Consider the following 20,395-nt stretch of genomic DNA (forward strand, 5'->3'; position numbering starts at 1 on the left):
AGGCCGATGACGATATGTAACAGGCCAAAACAGATAATATTTACTAGCGATAGATTTAAGTCCTTAACGTTCCTCAACTTTTCGTCGTGAAAAAAAAAAAAGAAAAACTTTAATAATTTCATGATAATTATTAAAATTTTATTCAAAATTTGTTAATTTTCAATCGAATTAAAAAAAATATTTAATAAATTTTCAAAATTTGATTCCATTATTGATCTTATATTCACAATAATTAAAAAAAACAATTTATCTATTATAAACAATTTAAATTTATATCTAATATAATATTGAATTTAAAAAAAATTAAATAAATAAAAAAACCTATTTTAATAAGAAAAATTATAAAATTATAAATTTATCTGGTATAAAATTAAATGTTTAAAGAATTAATAGCTTGTTTTATTTATTTTTTATTTAGGATTAATTAAATAACATTTCTTTTATGTTACAAAATTTAAAAACCTTCTGAATTTAGAGAAACCCCACATTTAACTAATATTTAATATATATATATATATATTTTAAAAAAATAATTCAGAAATAAAAATAAAAATAAAAATAAAAATCATAGTTGAGCTTGGAAAATTGGGACTGGGAGTCTCGATAAACCCTTCACACTCTGCTTCGTTTTAAAGCAGTCTTTCGTTTTCTAAGGTTTACTTTCGTTTCATATAATCTCTACGTATAATCAATCCTTCTCCTTCTTTCTCTCACCTCTCTCTAATTTTCTTTCCCTCCCCCCTCCATAGCTTATTTTTCTCTCGCCCTCGCATTTTCTCTAGGGTTTGGCAACTCCGTACACTACCCTATATTTGTCTCTACCGCTCGGAGGCTTTTGGTCGGAGTTGGTGCCTGTTTGGACGTTCTGTGTGTGATCTTGAACCATGGCAGCAGAGAAGCTCAGGGATTTGAGCCAGCCGATTGACGTTCCTTTGCTCGATGCAACTGTTGCGGCCTTCTATGGCACTGGATCTAAGGAAGAGGTGAGTTAACGCCGTTTGTTTATCTGTTCTGTTTGTGTTTTGTTCACTTGGAGAAGGTAGGACATTTTCTTTGAAGGGTAGTTCGAGTGCAGCACAGATTGAGGAGTTGCGTTATTAGTATGTGGTGGTTGAGGGCATTGTTTTCTAATTTCGTTTGGAATCCTGGCGAAGAAGTTTTGGAAGTTTAGGGTTTAGTGTGTGTGGTTTTAGGGTAGCAGTTTAGGGTTTTAGTCGTTGTACGAGATGACTGTGAGTTTATGCCAATGACATATCCTCCGCCTCAATTTTTCCCCTCAGGCTCATGCCGCGAAAATGCTCCTTTGTTGCTTATGAGGCTGTTGAAATTTCCGTTTCGCGTTTTACGTTTTTTTTTAATGATTTCACATACCCAGATCCCCTGTCATTGCCCTAGTTCCTACCTTAATTGTTGCATTGTACTTTAGAGTTGGAAAATGATGGTTGGTTGACTCGTATCTGCGTCTACTTATTAACCATGCAATGCACACGCTTAGTATGAGCCTACCTGGAAAAGGCCATCTATTCAGAGTTCCAATCTCCCGCAATACTTGCATCGTTTGGCAATATCACTGAATTGTCTTCTGTCATCTAATGTGATAGTTTATTTTTTTGTTTAAATTATCGGCCTTCTAATTTTTCTCGTGCATGTTATGTCTATTCAGAGGAGCGCCGCAGATCAAATTTTAAGGGACCTACAAAACAATGCAGATATGTGGCTGCAGGTTGTGCACATTTTGCAGAATACAAAGAACTTAAATACCAAGTTCTTTGCCTTACAGGTATGCTTATGTAAAAATATTTAGTTTTGATGAGTTTCTCCCCACTCTCTTAGCTTATGGCAATTGGAGTGTTTTTCCATGATCTCCTTGTTTTCAGGGAGATGGCTTCTTCTCTCTTCTTTCTGTATCTCTCTGTGTTATAAAATTCAGTTTCTAATGTAAAGAGTTTGGAAACGACCTTTCTGACACTTGAATATCTGAAATGCACGAGTTGGAGTTCATCAATTTAGTTTGTTGCTATAATTATTAATTAATCTCTCTATTGTCCTAACCCCTCCTCCTGTACCTTTTAATCTGTCTCCCGTTCATGGTCTCTTATCTTCCCCACCTCCCTTTTAAAACGGGTTTGTTAGTCCAACTATTATCAACAGACTACTAGATATTTACATTCTTTTATTTTTTTAAGAGAGGAATAGCTGTGTTTACATTCCTTTATCAGTTGGTCATAGATAATAAGCTATGCTGGTTCCCATATTGTCAGGTTCTAGAAGGTGTAATCAAATATAGATGGAATGCATTACCAGTTGAACAAAGAGATGGAATGAAGAATTATATATCTGATGTGATTGTGCAGGCATGAATTGTGTAGTTCTCTCTCTTTTTGGTTGTTTGGTATTGACTATGCTATATTTCTTTTGAATTCATGCTGAGAAATAAGGTTTTGTTTTATGATTGATCCTGTATAGCTTTCAAGTAATGAAGCTTCTTTTCGAGTGGAAAGACTGTATGTCAACAAGCTTAACATCATCTTGGTTCAGGTATTTCTTAGTTTTATCTCAGAAAGCTTGAAATTTTCTTTTTCATCTTAAGGATCTCCTCGACTTCGGTTGCATTAGTTTATAATTTTTATAAAATAATTTCCTTTTTGCTTGTCAGAAGTTTTCCCCCTCTCTTGCTCTTTCCCGATCAAGTTTTCTGTAGAGGAATAATTTAGGGTGTTTCATTTTTTTATTTATTTCTGTGGTATTAATGGCAGTTGAATTGTTGGCTTGATCCCATAAAAACACATCCATTGCTCTTTACTCTTTCCTAGGTGTATTATTTTCAGCTGTTACGATCATGGCAGTGAAGACCTTTTCCTCATTTTTTATTTAATGACTATAGGGTATTATCTTAATTTTTATCTCATACCTACTGCAGATTGCTAAACTCTTTAATACTTTTGGTTTCTCTTACCGATTCCACAATGGTAATCATGATTGTGTTGGTCCTACCTCTTTATGGATGTCTCTTTTAATGAAGGCTTAAAATTTATGGTCTTGTGACTTGTACAACCATGCCTATTGGCTACCTTATGAAATCCTACTGGAAAGGAACTGGAGAACTTTTGAGAATCAAAGTAGAAAATGGGACGATCATTGGGAGATCATCAAATTATTGAAGTTCTGTTGATGCATACTGTATTCATTTATAATATTTTTTGCAGCTATAGTTACTTCTTTTTTTATGGCAATTAAAGTCATTTTTCTGTGAATTTTGTTGGATTTGATTGTTTTCTCTCCTCCTTATACTTGTTTGTCGAAGGAAAGTTTGTGTCATGTTAAAAAAGAGAAATTTATGACATGCATTGCGTGACATGGCCATTGTTAGTAGGGGTTGATGAATGATGAGTTTGAAACTTTGTTTTTAGTGCACTTATTGAGATGATATTTGGATTCAATTTACCCAATTATTACCAGAACCTTTCCCATGATGATATTTTTATTTGACATCAGATATTAAAGCATGAATGGCCAGCAAAATGGAGAAGCTTTGTTCCGGATCTTGTTTCAGCAGCTAGAACTAGTGAAACAATTTGTGAGAACTGCATGGCGATTTTAAAAGTAGATCTTTGAACTTTTGTTTATTCGACTATATGTTGCATTTTACGTGAATGACATTTGTTTTTGCTTTTATAATTTTTTTCAGCTCTTGAGTGAAGAGGTCTTTGATTTCTCTAGGGGAGAGATGACACAACAAAAAATCAAGGAGCTTAAACAATCTTTGAACAGGTAAATTGCTTGTATTTTTTCTAATACGTTGAATCCCTTGTCAAGTGTTGCTTTGAAGTTCACTTTAGTTCTGTTAAATTTGTTCTGAATCCTTACGCACTGTATATTTTATTGTTATTATTACTTAATGAATGAAACTTGTTAAGTTGGGATGCACACAATTAGTCCATTGTTGAATTGTCAGCTTCGTTCCAAATTGATTATTTTCAATTCTTGGCTTAAGTTACTACTATTTATTTAATTTTGAAATGCACTGAAACTGTGATTTTATGTTGTTAACATGGTTTTTAATTTAATCTCTTTTCTGTTTACCTTTCATTGTTCACAGCGAGTTTCAGCTCATCCATGAGTTATGCTTATTTGTGTTATCAATATCTCAAAGAACTGAGCTCATCCGAGCAACATTATCAACATTACATGCTTTTCTTTCGTGGATTCCTTTGGGATATATATTTGAATCCCCATTGGTTAGTATGATATTTCTTCACATGATGAGTTTTGGGTGGACCACTTTGAACAATTATCCACTTTGCATTTTTTTTTCAGCTTGAAACATTACTGAAGTTTTTCCCAGTCCCATCATATCGTAATCTTGCTCTCCAGTGTCTAACTGAGGTACATTGTTTGTTCAATTTATTAAAAGAATGTATTATCTGATACTCTTGAGAGTTCTCACCCTTTTGTTTTCCTTATGTGCATGGGTGCCCATGGGCAACTTTAGGTGGCAGCTCTTAATTTTGGAGATTACTACAATGTGCAGTACGTTAAGATGTACAATGTATTCATGGTACAATTACAGGTTTGTTAAGCTTTGTCTCTTGGATCTTCTATGTAATGAGCAGCTATGGTTGTCTCTTGGGTCTTCTCAATGAAAACTTGGTTCGTTGATAAAAAAAATATATCAGTAACTCTTCATCTTGTAACCAACCTTTTTTCTTTTGTTCTTTTATTTTTTCGACTTCTGGCTGATGCTTCTTTAAAATCAGACAATTCTCCCACCTGGTACAAACATCCCAGAGGCCTATGCTCATGGATCAAGTGAGGAACAGGTATCATTAGTAATTTCTTGAAACAGCTGATAATTCTTTTTCTCCCTGCTGGCAATGGAAATTAAATTTGGCTTCTATGTTATTTGACCAGGCTTTTATTCAGAACTTGGCACTATTTTTCACTTCATTTTACAAGGTAATTTTTTTTCTGTTGACGACGTGATTTGAGAAAGTGAATGTAATAAATTGGTAATGATTGACACAGGATGTTCTTTGTATGTTGTCTTTTTATATTTAAGAAATTGGAAGTTAGATCTTATAAAAAAAAAAAGGAAAATTATAAGTTAGATAAAGAACAAAGAGGATGGACTGTACAAAACAAGGCCATATCAACCAAATAGGGCCAGTTATAGAGATGAATATAATAATTACTGGTTCCTTTAAAATGGAGGAAATTTTGAATAACTCAACAATTTACAACAGGAAACCCTAATTTGAAATGTGTTACAAAGTATAGATTCATCCTTCCTTGGGAAAACAGTCCCGTTTTGTATTGTAGGGTGGTATGGGATCTGTAAATCAGAGTTTAAATAGTTATTGTTGCACTCCTGATTGATAATCTCATAATGTTAAGATAGGAGTTGGACTCATTTTTATCATTTGTGTTTGTTTTATTGAAGTTTGTGGGAACGTTTGTTTTTCCTCAGTTTATTATAAACATATTTCTTTTAATTTGTGTAGTCGCATATTCGAGTTCTGGAATCCACTCAGGAGAGTGTATCTGCATTGCTGATGGGTCTTGAATATCTTATTAACATCTCATATGTTGACGACAATGAGGTTTTTAAGGTAGCTGATTAGTATTTTTTTTTTTTTTAATCTCAATTCCCCCACATTCATAAAAGTAAACTTGTATGCATATTGTTATGCAAACAAAATACACTATTTTTTTTTAAACTTCTGAATATCTTGCACTTTTGCAAATAAACAGGTATGCTTGGATTATTGGAACTCCTTGGTCCTGGAACTGTTCGAGGCACACCATAACATGGACAATCCAGCCGTGTCTGCAAATATGATGGGATTGCAGGTATGGTTGCATGCTGGTTGTCCAATGGTTGCCAGTTGCTACAATGGTTAATGGAAAATTTCTGTCCTTGAATTTGTGCGGCATAAGTTCCTTTGTTCAAATTGCTAATCTACCTCAGTTAGGATTTAAGGTGGATTTGGATGTAAAATAAATGTCTTGCTAGAATAATATTGAATTTTAAATACCTGCAATGATGAATTTTATTATTAGACCACGGTGACCTTTTTATTGCATTTTGTACATGATGCCTTTTTACTTTTCAATAGAAATGACTTTCATATATGGCTACCCTTTTCTTTTTTAAAAAAATTAGAAAATACTTTCAAAATACATTCATGTTCTCTAGGAACATTTTTTTCCAACCTGTCCTCTATTTTGTGAATTTCGAGTTCAACCATGATTTCCTCGATGGTACATTTGCAGAAATATGTGAAAGTATTTTGTACATTTGAGTTCTCTGACTCCCTCCATCAAATTTGATGACTAGGTGCCTTTGATTTCTGGTGTGGTTGATGGTCTTGGCTCACAACTCATGCAGAGGAGGCAGCTTTACTCTGGTCCTATGTCAAAGTTGAGAATGCTCATGATATGCCGCATGGCTAAACCTGAAGAGGTTCTCATTGTTGAGGATGAGAACGGTAACATTGTTCGAGAAACCTTGAAGGATAATGATGTGCTTGTTCAATATAAGGTTGTCAATCTTAACTACTAGTCAATTATTTATTATTATTTTTTTTGTTGGAGGGTGGGGGGGAGGGGTGGTGGTTGAGGGGAGTAGTAGTGTGAGTGAGTGATTCACAGAGGTCAAGAATGAACCTTAATCACTTGCAATTTGAGCAACCATGGATAAGGGATCCTTTCTTGAATGGTTTTGAACTCATTTTAGGTTTCATAATACGGGGCCCATTGGCTTGTTATTTTGGGATGCTGGCTTTCAATTTGGCATGATTTTGTTTAACATTGTACTTCAGGATTTGGTGCTATAATGTGCTTCTCTGTAGAAAGCTCCCTTATGATTTGTAGTTGTAAATTCTTTATAAAATTTCATTGCTGCTTTTATCGCAATGTGACAGTAATGTTTTTCAATATACGATATTCATTTTTATGCGCTGTTCTGCATTTGAAGGATTGGTTTTGCTGTTTTTTAAGACAAGCAGAATAAGCATTTCTTTTCCTTATCTTTGGTTAATTATATTGTTGTTTCAGAGCATGCGAGAGACATTAATTTATTTGTCGCACCTTGATCACGACGACACTGAAAAGATGGTAACTATTTTACTTTTCGGCTAAATGTACTTTATTTTCTGTCTATGTTGACCTCAGAACATTCCTAATCCATGCATGTTTTTTCCCTGCAAAAGTTATTTATTTATTTTTTAAAAAACTTTGAGTGGGGCTCTTTGTAGTTTTCTCCCTCTCAATGATGTGTTGATCTATATTAAAATGTCATGGAAGCTCCTTCTTGCAGAGTCCTACCGCTTTTTAATTTTAAGTTATAACTTGTAAGGATACTGTATGCTCATGATTAGAATCTTTCTCTCTCTATCTTTATTAAATATCAGTATGTTAAAATATGTTGTTTTGATGCAGATGCTGAAGAAATTAAGTAGACAACTAAGTGGTGAAGATTGGTCATGGAACAACTTGAACACTCTATGCTGGGCAATTGGGTCTATCTCGGGTTCCATGATGGAAGATCAGGTAATTTTTCTGCATTTATTTTGGAGAAATTGGTCTTTGGTTATTATTATTATTATTTATTTATTTTATATCATAATTTCTCTATGTTGACTATTTTCACTTTTGGACATTTTCAGGAGAACAGATTCTTGGTGATGGTCATACGTGATTTGTTGAATTTATGTGAAATCACCAAAGGAAAGGATAATAAAGCTGTTATTGCTAGCAACATCATGTAAGGATTATCACCTTGCTCAATGGAGCTACTCCTTTTTTGAGCTGTACTTGGCTCTCATGTTTCAAATGGGAACGCACGTCATTTTTTTTATTGTATGTGTTTCACATTTGAATTTGGCATGATTTCTTATGGGAACAATGCAATATTGTGATGAATCAATACTGCAATCTAAGGATTACTAGTTTCACTATTCATTTTTTTTTTAAAAATTTCAAATGTCTTAATCTTTTTAGACTACCCCCATTCACATAAAATGTTCCTTTGGCAGGTATGTTGTTGGTCAGTATCCTAGATTTTTAAGAGCTCACTGGAAATTCTTGAAAACCGTTGTGAACAAGTTGTTCGAGTTCATGCATGAAACACATCCAGGAGTGCAGGTTATTGTTGCTTTTCTGTATTTGAGGACATAATTATTGTGATTTTTTAGTGTTGGTCGTAGGATTTTTTAAGTATTACTATAAGGAAATGTGACAATGCAAACGTCCATATGGGGCTCTTTTGATGCTTTTTGCTTTGCACATTATTTTCCTGATCTGTTTTTCAAGTATTTATTGCTAAATAAATTTAATAAGCCTCTGCTTCTAATTCTTAATTTTCATATATTTCAGGATATGGCTTGTGACACATTCTTAAAAATTGTTCAAAAGTGCAAGCGAAAGTTTGTCATTGTACAGGTATTTCACGTTCATTTTGCGCTACCCTTGGCCCACGTGTTTATCCTTGGTAGATAAAGATTTTTTTTAAAGAAAAGATTATTTGGTTTATGCCTTTTTATTTGTTTTTGTAATATGTTTTGCTTCTAATTTTCAGGTGGGAGAAAATGAGCCATTCGTCTCTGAACTTCTTTCTAGTCTTCCAACAACAGTTGTTGATCTTGAGCCTCATCAAATTCATGCTTTTTATGAATCTGTATGTCTAAAGAACATCTCCTGTTTATAGTCTGTTAAAACTATACATTTTAATCACTCAATGCTTGTCCAGGTTGGTAATATGATTCAAGCAGAACCTGATCCACAGAAGAGAGATGAATACCTTCAGAGGTTGATGGAGCTTCCAAACCAGGTTCTTTTTTAACTGAAATTGTCTTGTTTAAAAATTCATTTGTCTCGACCATTATTGGTGATATTTTGTTTGTATGGTTTGTGTGACTACTCGTTATACAGAAATGGGGTGAAATTATTGGTCAGGCACGCCAAAGTGTGGATTTCCTAAAAGATCAAGATGTAATAAGAACGGTGCTCAATATACTACAGGTATAATTAAACTTGTGAATTTCGTTTGAGGCATCCTCCACAGGAATTAGATAAGTGTCAATAGTGCCTTTTCCAATCCATTTGCTTTTCCAATCAAAGCTTATCAAAGTTAATTGAGTGAAGTGAAGATGAAATTCATGTCAGATTACTTAGTGCTCATTAAAGTATAACTTTGTTTATCGACATTTTTACATGCAGACAAATACAAGCGTCGCCAGTTCTCTTGGAACCTATTTCTTACCTCAGATATCTTTGATTTTTTTGGATATGCTCAACGTGTACAGGTATTGATAATTGTGTTCACGTCCCATGATGTCCTCTTGAAATTGCAAGATACTTAAAATCCATTTGACGTCTGTCTTCCTTATCATAAGTGGTTTTGGTACATGCTTACAGAATGTATAGCGAGCTTATATCAAGTAGCATTGCTGAAGGAGGGCCATACGCATCTAAAACATCCTATGTTAAACTTCTACGGTAAAATTTTATGATAGTGATTCTTCTTAAATTCTGCTTTGGTAATTTGCTACCTAAATCTTGTCATGAAAGAAAGAACTGATGAAACAGATCAGTGAAGAGGGAAACTCTAAAGCTTATTGAAACATTCTTGGACAAGGCTGAAGATCAACCACAAATTGGCAAGCAGTTTGTGCCCCCAATGATGGAACCCATTCTTCTTGATTATGCTAGGAATCTCCCAGATGCTCGTGAATCAGAAGTCTTATCTCTTTTTGCTACAATTATAAATAAGTATGTTGGTCTTCTGCTTCATTATTTATTAATATTTACTACTTTAATTAGAGTATGCCTTTGATTTTAGTGCTGCTTTTATTAAAATATAATTGCATCAATTTGCAATTTTTATAACTCGTTTCCACATTTTTCATAGGTATAAGAATACAATGATTGAGGATGTGCCTCGTATATTTGAAGCAGTCTTCCAATGCACGTTGGAGGTGAGGATTTGTATAAGAGATAGTTGCATGATTGAGAGTCTTACAGAATTCTTTACTTTTGGTTCAGTCCAATGTGTTGGTCCTTATTTTTTGGTGGATTATTTTATGCTTAAAATTGTGCTTTATGCGTTTTTTATTTATTTTTAATGTGCTTCATTATTCATTTCATGAGAGTGCTCTGATTGTGTGCCTTCACAGATGATTACTAAAAATTTTGAAGATTATCCGGAGCATCGCCTCAAGTTCTTTTCACTTCTACGTGCCATTGCTACGTATTGTTTTCCTGCCCTGATTCGGCTGTCAAGTCAGGTTTTACACAAACATTATCCCTTTTATTGAGTCTGTAAAACCTCCTTACTTGTTGCATTTGCTTACTCGTCTCGTTGAATGCAATTCACTATTATTTTCATCTGGGACGTGGGGTCTTCTCATCAGCAATTAAAGCTTGTCATGGATTCAATTATATGGGCATTTCGGCATACAGAGAGGAATATTGCTGAAACTGGGCTCAATCTACTACTAGAGATGCTAAAAAATTTTCAGGTGGGATGTTTTGATGCATTCAGTTTTTACATGTCCTGATAAATGTTGTCTGATATTCTAAATATTATATGTTTTTGTTGTGCAGGCTTCTGAGTTCTGCAATCAATTTTATCGAACATATTTCTTGACCATAGAGCAAGAAATATTCGCAGTCTTGACGGACACGTTTCATAAGCCAGGATTTAAGTTACATGTCTTGGTCCTGCAACACTTGTCTTGCTTGGTAATTTTTTGTGTTTATGCCACAGCTTATATGATAAAATCATTCTCTTAATAATGCCTTTTTAACTAAAATATCTAGACTGTAAGTTTATTTGATTACTTTACAGGTTAATGTTTTATTCATTAATTTTGGATTAAATATATGTTCATGGTTGTTTTTGTGTTAAAAATATGATGTATCATTTTTATATTTCAGGCGGAGTCTGGTGTATTAACAGAACCTTTGTGGGATGTTGCAACTGTTACTTATCCGTACCAAAATAATGTGGCCTTTGTTCGGGAGTACACTATCAAACTGTTGAGTTCTTCATTCCCCAACATGACTGCAGCAGAAGTATGAGATTTTGCCCGGTTCATTTTGGTCCTTCTCTTGTCTTCATTGTTTTGCGCATTCTATTAATATCAACTTTAATGGGAGTTTTCAGGTGACTCAATTTGTGAATGGGCTGTTTGACTCGAGAAATGACCTCTCTGTGTTTAAGGATCACATTCGAGACTTTCTAGTGCAATCCAAAGAATTTTCAGCACAGGTTAGCCTGCCTTTAATGTTGTACCCTGTCCCTTTAAAAAAGAGGAAGATATTGTTCTCTTTTTTTGCCTGGTTTATTATTGGTGTAAATGAATTGCTATCATTCATGATGAGCATTCTCTCTTACCAAAAAAAAAAAAAAGTGCTCTCAACCCAAGTGTCCTACAGTACTTATCAACTTTGCTTATATTGTGAGAGAGGAAGACCTATGTACCTATATACAATAGTAAAGGCAGTCGTTAGAGTTAACACATGAACTGGAAGCAATAATACTATCTAGTTCACTCAGGCCGGAATCAAAGGAGTTCATAGAAATATTTGATGGTCGCAGTTCATGCTTTTGGTCATAAAGTAGTAGCATAGGTGGTAGACAGGCCTCTGTGATGTCCTTGGGCCCTATCTGTTAATCTTCTTTTCTATTTGGGAATGATGCATGCTGAATTAGGTACCGATTCTGTTTGCAGGATAATAAAGATCTTTATGCTGAAGAGGCAGCTGCTCAGAGGGAAAGAGATCGGCAACGGATGCTTTCTATTCCAGGGCTTATTGCTCCAAATGAGATTCAAGACGAGATGGTCGACTCGTAAACGTGTCTAGTTTTGTGCAGAAGCAAAAGCTCATGGACTTTGACGAGGTTGAAGTGGGCATTTGATTTGCAGTCCCCCAAATCTTCTGTGCATGTGAGCTTATACGGATATTTTTTTGCTAATTAGTTTTTCCAGTCGTCTGCAGAATTTTTTCGTCCTCCACAGATGGAAATGATTTTCTTGAAAAAGACGCTCATGGCACGGTGGCAGTTTGAGTGCTGATGATGAGAGTAATTCCCTATAAAAGATTGAATGTAGAGTAAGTATTTAGTATTTAGTTGGCTGATTTTAGGGTTATAACACATCATAGGAGGTGCGTGATTTAGTCGCAGGATTCCCGAGCCCGATTGATATTGTATTGCAATGTTAGATTGCAACGTTTTGAGGGACGACGACGACCCATTTTCCATCTAATGATGATTCATCCTATAGGTGTAACGTATACGATTAGGCCTCGGCGCGGGTTGTGCAGAAATTATTCCCCTTTTGCCTTTTGTTCGTTTTGGTTGAGGATTACTTTTGCTTTACAACGTTGTTTAGAGAAAGGCTGTTCTATTTTTCTTGGATACAGATTTCTCTCTATTGGGTTGACATCTTTCTTTGTATTCAACTATGGATACCCCTCTTTTATAGGTATAATATTTGTTTCAATGCCCTTATCTTCTGCTTCTCTGCTCTCTCGACTCATCTCCTGCTTTATTTTCATTATTTTATTATCATTGAAATTTCACTTAATTTATGAACTCAAAATTTATATTTTGTCATATTTTTACGTTTATTTTTTAAATTTATTTGACAATTTTTTACTTCATATCGTAGTTTATTTTTCTCGAAGTAAAGTTAATAAATAGAAAATGTAATAGATTTTAATAAATATGTTTTATCTTAGATTTTATTTTTCAATTATCATTCTTTTTTCCAGATTGTTAACCATAGCTTTAAAAGATTATTTTTTTCATGCTTTTACATTTAATTTTAAAATTTATCAAACAATTATTTAGTTCTAATAATTATTTAAACTGAGTTTAATAATTAGAAATTTTAATAGATGTTAGTTAGGTAGCTAATTGTACGAGCACAATCTCAATCAGCTCTGTGTATTGTTCTGATTCAAGGAAGATTTTCTCATTAATTAAATACATAGTACAGGTTAATCATGCCACGTGTCATAAGGTGAGTGGTGAAACCAACATAAATCTTGGAACCTGGCCGCCGTCATTCTTTCATTCACCATGTCTTTAACCGTTGCCTTTTCTTCCCACGTTAATTTTTCCCGGGCAAATATCAGCGAATAATCGGAGTATTTACAACCATGGATTCCCTGTAACTTTCCCAACCACTCACTCTCCCACTCCGATTGTGAAAACGCGGGTCATCGATTTCTCCTCTTCTCCACAACAAAATCGCACATACGATTTAACCCATTTCCCCCTTGATTCATTTTTGGTTCTGGATTACAGCTTTTTTTAGTTTTTGGATTCTCTTTGAAAGGAGAATCATCTGCCTGCTAGGATGCGCTCATGTCACCTTCCGAGCGCAAGCACAGCCACTTTTTCCACTACTGCGATGTTCCCTCAAAAGTTCTACTTCTGTTTTTCGCCGATTTTCCGGCCGAGGGTACTCGGCCGCTCCGTGAAACTCCGACGCCTTTTTGACCGAATTCGTCCTTTGCCTGTTGTTACTGCATCAATCAACTCCGTCATCGCCTCTGGAAATGTTATTGCAGCTGCTGCTGCCGTGGCCTCCGGCTCTGGATCTGTTCATGGTGCTGTCACTTCTGCAATCACGCATGTTGCTGTTACGGCCGTCGCTATTGCCTCCGGAGCTTGCCTCTCTACCAAAGTCGATTTCCTTTGGCCCAAAGTGGAGGAGAAACCAGGTCCCTTTTCCTTATCCAATTCTATCTTATTATTATCGTTATTGTTGATATTCATTTTAGAAATTGGGACAAGTTGTTAGAACTTATGTCGGTACTGATTAATGTAGGACTTTGTCCACATCTCGACTAGAAAATCAAACCTCCCACTATCTGGTATTTTTTGTTTTATATTCAGGATTCTCTTGAATTCTTCTCTGAAGTGATTCCCCTTTCTTCCTCTTGTTTTACTGCAACTAATCTTTGTCTTGTTAAGTTCTTACATTTTCTTATTTAATATACACTACTCAATTCTTAGAGAGTTCAAAACTTACTGTGAAAATGTTACTCATGATGGAAGCAAGTTTTAATTGGTCCTGATCTCTTAGTAACATGCATATGGTCAATACGCTTGAAAAGTTACTAAACTTTTGTTTTTCATGAACTAATTTTCATTTTTCCTCCTTGTGCTGAAGTTGTTTCTTGCCATGAATTATATGCCCGTATAGGTTCTCTTGTATTGGATGGAGTTGACGTAACTGGACTTCTCATATTTGAAGATGCCAAGGTTTTTCACTTTACTCAAAGCTAGTTTGTGTTTTCTCATGTTCTGCTCTCAAGTTTTCCATCTATGAAGGCAGGTGCAAAAGGCTATTGAATTTGCAAAAAAGGCTCATCATGGGCAGTTGCGGAAAACTGGAGACCCTTATTTAACTCATTGCATTCACACTGGAAGAATCTTAGCCGCTTTAGTTCCACCTAGTGGCAACAGGGTGCGTAAAACATAACATTATTTATTATGGTTCTTTTCTGTGGTTCGATTGTCTAAATTGTAATTAGTTATTTTTTGAGAGAGAGAATACCAGAAGCCTATCTTTCTACGTATAACAAGTTTCTGAAGTTTCTGTGAGGCATTCCTTATAAGTGTTATTTTCTTTTAAGATATGAAACATTTCATTTTTAGGGGCTACCGAACAAATACTACACACCCCCAAAATTCTTTACGACATTTCCTATGAAAGAGGGGCATCAGAGAAATGGCTGATCTTCATTTTCATTATCTTCTTTGAAATAAAAAGATATCACAATTTAATCTTATCATGTGTATTGATCCCCTGAAGGAATGGTTACCGTAGAATTTTCTTAAACTTTGTAGGAATAGTAGGTTCTCAAAACAATTTTTTATTTTTATTTTTATTTTTTTTAACTTCCTCGGGATAGTGGCAAAAACACATTTTTTTCATTTTCATTTATTCTTGAATATGTTACCGTTCTTATGAATTTTTTTGGGTGGATTGCTTTGTTGGACCCTTGAAATAAGCTGATAGTGTGCAGCAGGCAATCTCATAGGAATTCAATTAGGATATAAGTGAATATTATGAGGTATTAGGGATACGTTAGTATTTTTAAGGACTTGTTAGTGGAGATTGGGTATAAATAGAGGAAGGAGGAATGAAGGCAAACAATAATTTAGTCGGATTAGGGCTTTGAGTTAGTATACTCAAGCGAGGAGAGGTTCCAAGTACCTCGAGTACTTGGGGAAGTTTGGTTCCATCACAATCTTTTATTCCGTCTCACTCTCACATTGCACACGTTTTTTGTGCTTGCTCTTTCTTATCATGTAATATTCTTGTGCTGCTGACAGCAAATGGACAACTTTTCCTCTCATGGTCTTATTAATTTGAAGTAGTTCACAATAACAGGCAGTTGACACAGTTGTGGCTGGGATTCTCCATGACATAGTTGATGATACATGTCAAAATTTGCACAGCATAGAAGAAGAATTTGGCGATGAAGTAACCAAGTTGGTGGCTGGTGTCTCCAGGTTGAGTTACATAAACCAGGTATTATGAACAGAATATTGAGGTTAAAACACATTATTAAAGTTAGGTTACATTCTTCTTTAATTAGAGCATAGTGTTTTTCATTAATGAGAGCATAGCGTTTTTCTACTTTCATTTTTTGATTTTTCTAATTTGTCAGGAACAAATGCACGAATATTGTTACAATCTCGAATAAAAGCTCTATTTTTGAAAACTTATCATCTTATCATTCATCATACTATTGTTCATATATATATATATATATATAAAATTTACCTTTTTCCATGTGCACGTAATAAAAAAAAACTCCTATTTCTTTGCCTTGTGCTGTAAGCCCCAGAGGCCTATTGCACTTTAGTGCACCTCGAGCTGTAAACAACACTATGTGACTGTATTATATACTTTCTGCAGTTGTTGCGTAGACATCGTCGAGTAAACGTGAACCAGGGTTCCCTAGATCATGAAGAGGTATTGACTGTTAAATTAACCAAATAAGATATGCTGGAACGGTATGAATGAAAATTTCCTCAAAGATAGATAAAGTATAATTTTTACAGTCCAGATTTTTTCTTGTGCATTAAATTACATTGTGTAAGCTTATTTGGATGCTTTTTATATGTCCCCACTAAATTATATGTAATGCAGATAATATTATATGGAAATATGTTTTCCTATTGTTTGTAGTGCTTAGAACTTAGTTAAACTTGTATCTCTTTTAGGATATGCCTTTCCATGGATCACAGGTTTTAACAAGGCATGCATTTGTTCATCAGTTAGCCATGTACTTATCTAAGTGCATTTTATTGCATTATGTAAAATTCGGTTGTACCCTAAGATATTTTTCTGAACCTAACGAGCGTGAAAAAGTTTAGGGAAAATTAGTTGGTCAATATACTTATGTTTATTTTTTCCACAACTGCACACACTATTACTACCTTGAAAAAGAACGTGCGGTCAACTAGTAAATTTCCGTTTGACATCAAGATGTATGGATGGGTTCAATATTCGTCCATCACAATGACCTGATTATATCGTTATAATATGATCAACCTTCTTTAGATATTCATTCTACCCACCTATCTATGACTTCTGGGTCAATCTTTCTCATGCTTTAACTATTCATTTTAGGCAAATAAATTGCGAATTATGCTCTTAGGCATGGTTGATGATCCACGTGTTGTGCTCATCAAGCTTGCAGATCGTCTTCACAACATGAGAACCATGTACTAACTCTTCACTTAGATCTGATAATTCGTTTATGTACAATGGGTGGGATTTAGTTTCCTCCCTTATTTTGTTCGCTTTTCCCTTTAAATTCATGAAGCTAAATTCTTATCTTCTTCAAAATTTTCAACTTTGTCTTTTGGTTTTCTAGAGAAAATGACTTTTTAAATAGATAACATTTGACAGTACATTTCTTTAGATGATATGAAATTACAAAAGAAGGGGGAGAATCTAGGCTGCATACCAAGGAAGATTAAAAAAAGATTTTCTAATTTCATCAAGACCATTTGAGCTATTGTAACTTTTTGAAATAGTAATTTTCCATTATCATTTTTTGACAGTTATGCTTTGCCACTGCCTAAGGCTCAAGCTGTTGCACAGGAGACCTTGGTTATTTGGTGCTCACTCGCTTCTAGATTGGGTTTATGGGCACTGAAAGCCGAACTGGAAGATTTGTGTTTTGCAGTTCTTCAGGTTTATCTTAGTCTTTTTGGGTCACAACTTATTTTCACACAGATGTATGACTCCCTAGAAAGCTCATTAGAAAAGGAATATTATGACGAAAAATAATTGATTTAATTATATGTACATCTGAATGTAGTATGAGAGGACTTGCTTATATTGATCATTTAAGTACGCATTTGATTTTTCATTTCTTCTACTGCTGTCTAATTTTACGATACTGTTTAGACTTGGATCTCCTGGTGTTTACACTCTGTAAATTGACTCATTTCTCATTGGTCATTTTTCAGCCCCAAATGTTCCTGAAGTTGCGTTCAGAATTAGCTTCCATGTGGATGCCTAGCAGCAGAGCTGGAAGCTTTCGGAAAGTATCTGCCAGAGCTGACTTACCACTGTTGGATAAAGACAGTTCAACTTGTTACCATAATATGCCAGTAACTACGACTGATGAGGCCACAAACATGAAGGCAAGTATCTTGAATGGAGGATAAAATTTTCTTCTTGTTTTATGAACATTTTTTTAGATTGTCCCGTACCAAAAATTTAAGCTAAAATGGTCATTTTCCTTTTCGAAGGCACTTCTTTCAGTTTATTTATTTCACTACCTTCTTGTTTACTCACTTTGTTGTACATGACTTCAACATGGTTTCATAAAGTAATGAAAATCATTTTTTTCACTTGTTTCTTTAATTGTTATCCACAATATTCAACTAAATGTTAAAAATTCTATGAGAAATTATGTTTTCTGGGGAATCTTATGCTTGTGACCTAACAAGCTTAAATTTTAGAAATTGAGCATTTGGACGGTATTTGAATGGTCTATCACTGTTTGCTCAGTCTGCCTGGCTGTGGTGTATCTCGTGTATCCACGGGGGATGGGGGGTTGGGGGGGGGATTGGTAGCTCAAACTCCTTTATATAGTTTGTTTTGGGTTTGTTTCTTTGGCAGTCCTGTGATGGGTGGGTTCGACCTTTTTATATGGTCTTCCTTTGTACTTTCATTTATTTTATTGAAATCTGATTGTTCATAAAAAAATGTATGCGTTGGAAGGAGAAAACTTGGAACATCTGCGTAAAATGTAATGTTGAGATTTTATAGTCTCTGTGCCCAAGTGCTGGGGCCTGGGCCATATATTTAGTAGTTCTTGAAGAAATATAGATTAATAAAATTTTCATCCTTGCATTCTCTACTTTCAGGAACTTTTGGAAGCTGTAGTACCATTTGACATCTTGGCAGACAGAAGAAAACGGACAAATTATCTAAATAATCTCCAAAGAAGTATAGATTCTTGTATACAGCCAAAAGTCGTGCAAGATGCTAGGAATGCTTTAGCATCTCTGTTGGCTTGTGAAGAAGCATTAGAGCAAGAATTGATTATATCGGCCTCGTATGTCTGCATCTTTCTCTTTCTGATCTCTATTTTATTTGTGCGTATAGTGCTGCTCATGTGTGCATTATGCTTCCCCGCCTATGCTTGCAGTTATGTTCCAGGGATGGAAGTAACTTTGTCCAGCAGACTAAAGAGTTTATATAGTATATACAGCAAGGTAAAAATCGAATCGTCTGAAGTTTAGCATTATACTGATATGACTAAATCGTAATCGATTATTGTCCCATTGTGCGCAATTTTAGGATGGGTGCTGTTATTGCACTTGAAAATTCTCCCTGGAATAACGAACAGGGCAAGTTATTCTTGCAGGATGTCTTCTATCCTCAATTATTCATCCCAGAGATTTTGCATTAAATTTTCACCAAATGTTAGATATGAGGCCAGTTTAGCTCAGACAACTTATTGGATGTTGAAAAGTTGTCTTAAATTTTCGTAGGTTGTTAAGTAACGGGTCGTTGAGTTGAAAGGATTAAAATTGCAGTTTTGGTTGGCTCCTCTCTCTGGTTCTCATTACATCTCTTCTCTGCGTCCTACGAACTGATTTTGAGTTGGAGCATGATCACCGACTTAGTTTCTCATTTTCCGTCTGATGTGTGACTCAGAAAGGGTTTGGTATATGTGCTCTGGGTACATGTTGAACGTTTCATGACTTTGTCCTGGACTCTATAGACAACGATATTTTTCTGTCATCGAGCACTGGTCTGGCATCTTAGTCGCTAACTAGCAATCCAAACAGTATTAATAAATCAAACATAATATACTCTTTTCATGCCAGTGCTAGTAGTTATGCGTAGTTCTAACTTTCGACCATTGAATCCTTTTTGTGTCTCCACTCTTCAGATGAAACGAAAAGATATCAGTATCGATAAGGTATATGATGCCCGAGCATTAAGGGTAGTTGTTGGGGACAAGAATGGAACTCTACATGGACCTGCTGTTCAGTGTTGTTACAGCCTTCTCAATACTGTACACAAGTAAATTGAAACTAAACTTATCACTTCTTATTTACCACGTGAAGTTTCCTCTATCCTTTAAGCTCTATATTGTGTGGATGAACGACTTTACCATGAGAAAAATTCGTGTTGGCAGCTCCTCTTGAACTGAAATGTTAGTTATTATTTTCTAACAGATTTTTTACTTTGTGATTTTGAGAAATATATTTATCTTATTTGTTAAACTTGTTTATACATCAAGCAAACACTTGCAGAAGATGCGAACTTTATTCAATTTCGTTGAATAACATACTCTGCAATTTCTTCATGGCATTGATTTTGATCTGTTAATTCCTCATTGTATTATTTAATCTCCAATGTGCAGGTTATGGTCCCCCATTGATGGTGAATTTGATGATTACATTGTTAACCCAAAGCCTAGTGGTTACCAGGTTAAATATATTTATGCTTTTTTGTTCTTTTTAACAAGAAATAGCTTCTCATTGATATAATAAAAATGATTAGAACTTCAAGGGATACAAACTCACAAAGAGAGTGAAAATGAAAAATCAAAAACAGCAAAGACAACCATATAGAGAACAGCCGTGAACAGACCTTTTCATAGACCTAGCAAAACACACTCCAATAAAAAATGACTCTGTTATTGACTTTTGCTACCATTTTGAGAAGCTTGAGAATACTAGGGAGAGCCTTCTAAATCTATTGCTATAGCTTTTTCTTTGGACTTAAAAAGGTGGATTAAGCATCATTGACCTCTTACTTGTAATGGAGTAAAATCTTTAATTTCTTTTGAAGATATTCTACTCTCCAAAAAAAAAAAAAAAAAAAAA

At 34.8% G+C, this 20,395-nt stretch overlaps 2 protein-coding genes across 4 annotated transcripts in view; both read left to right on the forward strand.

Annotated features, from left to right (window-relative positions):
• Positions 1–627: 627 nt before the first annotated feature.
• LOC111430482 (protein EXPORTIN 1A-like) lies at positions 628–12,519 on the forward strand. 2 transcript variants are annotated; one of them, XM_023066724.1, is made up of 33 exons: positions 628–983; positions 1,664–1,780; positions 2,262–2,354; positions 2,467–2,538; positions 3,496–3,603; positions 3,689–3,771; positions 4,100–4,238; positions 4,318–4,386; positions 4,493–4,570; positions 4,758–4,820; positions 4,912–4,956; positions 5,502–5,609; positions 5,752–5,850; positions 6,338–6,541; positions 7,057–7,116; positions 7,441–7,551; positions 7,668–7,765; positions 8,037–8,145; positions 8,377–8,442; positions 8,579–8,677; positions 8,750–8,830; positions 8,932–9,021; positions 9,220–9,305; positions 9,418–9,498; positions 9,589–9,771; positions 9,911–9,977; positions 10,176–10,286; positions 10,413–10,520; positions 10,606–10,743; positions 10,939–11,076; positions 11,168–11,272; positions 11,736–11,905; positions 12,004–12,519. In XM_023066724.1, the coding sequence occupies exons 1-32, from the start codon at positions 885–887 to the stop codon at positions 11,856–11,858; spliced, it is 3,231 nt and encodes a 1,076-aa protein (XP_022922492.1). In that variant the 5' UTR covers positions 628–884; the 3' UTR covers positions 11,859–11,905; positions 12,004–12,519. The 2 variants fall into 2 exon arrangements, with proteins under 2 accessions (XP_022922492.1, XP_022922491.1); XM_023066723.1 differs by having other exon boundaries at positions 11,736–12,519.
• Positions 12,520–13,111: 592 nt separating this feature from the next.
• The window catches only part of LOC111430484, a 10,970-nt gene continuing 3,686 nt past the window's right edge, over positions 13,112–20,395 (forward strand). Inside the window, exons 1-12 of one of the 2 annotated variants that reach the window (XM_023066727.1) lie at positions 13,112–13,737; positions 14,223–14,281; positions 14,355–14,486; positions 15,417–15,557; positions 15,948–16,004; positions 16,665–16,759; positions 17,102–17,234; positions 17,513–17,689; positions 18,419–18,609; positions 18,703–18,769; positions 19,453–19,586; positions 19,930–19,996. In XM_023066727.1, coding sequence (XP_022922495.1) covers positions 13,371–13,737; positions 14,223–14,281; positions 14,355–14,486; positions 15,417–15,557; positions 15,948–16,004; positions 16,665–16,759; positions 17,102–17,234; positions 17,513–17,689; positions 18,419–18,609; positions 18,703–18,769; positions 19,453–19,586; positions 19,930–19,996 — 1,620 coding nt within the window. In that variant the 5' untranslated portion in view covers positions 13,112–13,370. Of the gene's footprint in view, positions 13,738–14,222; positions 14,282–14,350; positions 14,487–15,416; positions 15,558–15,947; positions 16,005–16,664; positions 16,760–17,101; positions 17,235–17,512; positions 17,690–18,418; positions 18,610–18,702; positions 18,770–19,452; positions 19,587–19,929; positions 19,997–20,395 lie in introns of both variants that reach the window. The other variant, XM_023066728.1, reaches the window with a different exon arrangement.

The sequence above is a fragment of the Cucurbita moschata genome, unplaced genomic scaffold (genome assembly GCF_002738365.1).
Source record: "Cucurbita moschata cultivar Rifu unplaced genomic scaffold, Cmos_1.0 Cmo_Scf00034, whole genome shotgun sequence".
Classification (NCBI taxonomy): Eukaryota; Viridiplantae; Streptophyta; class Magnoliopsida; order Cucurbitales; family Cucurbitaceae; genus Cucurbita; species Cucurbita moschata.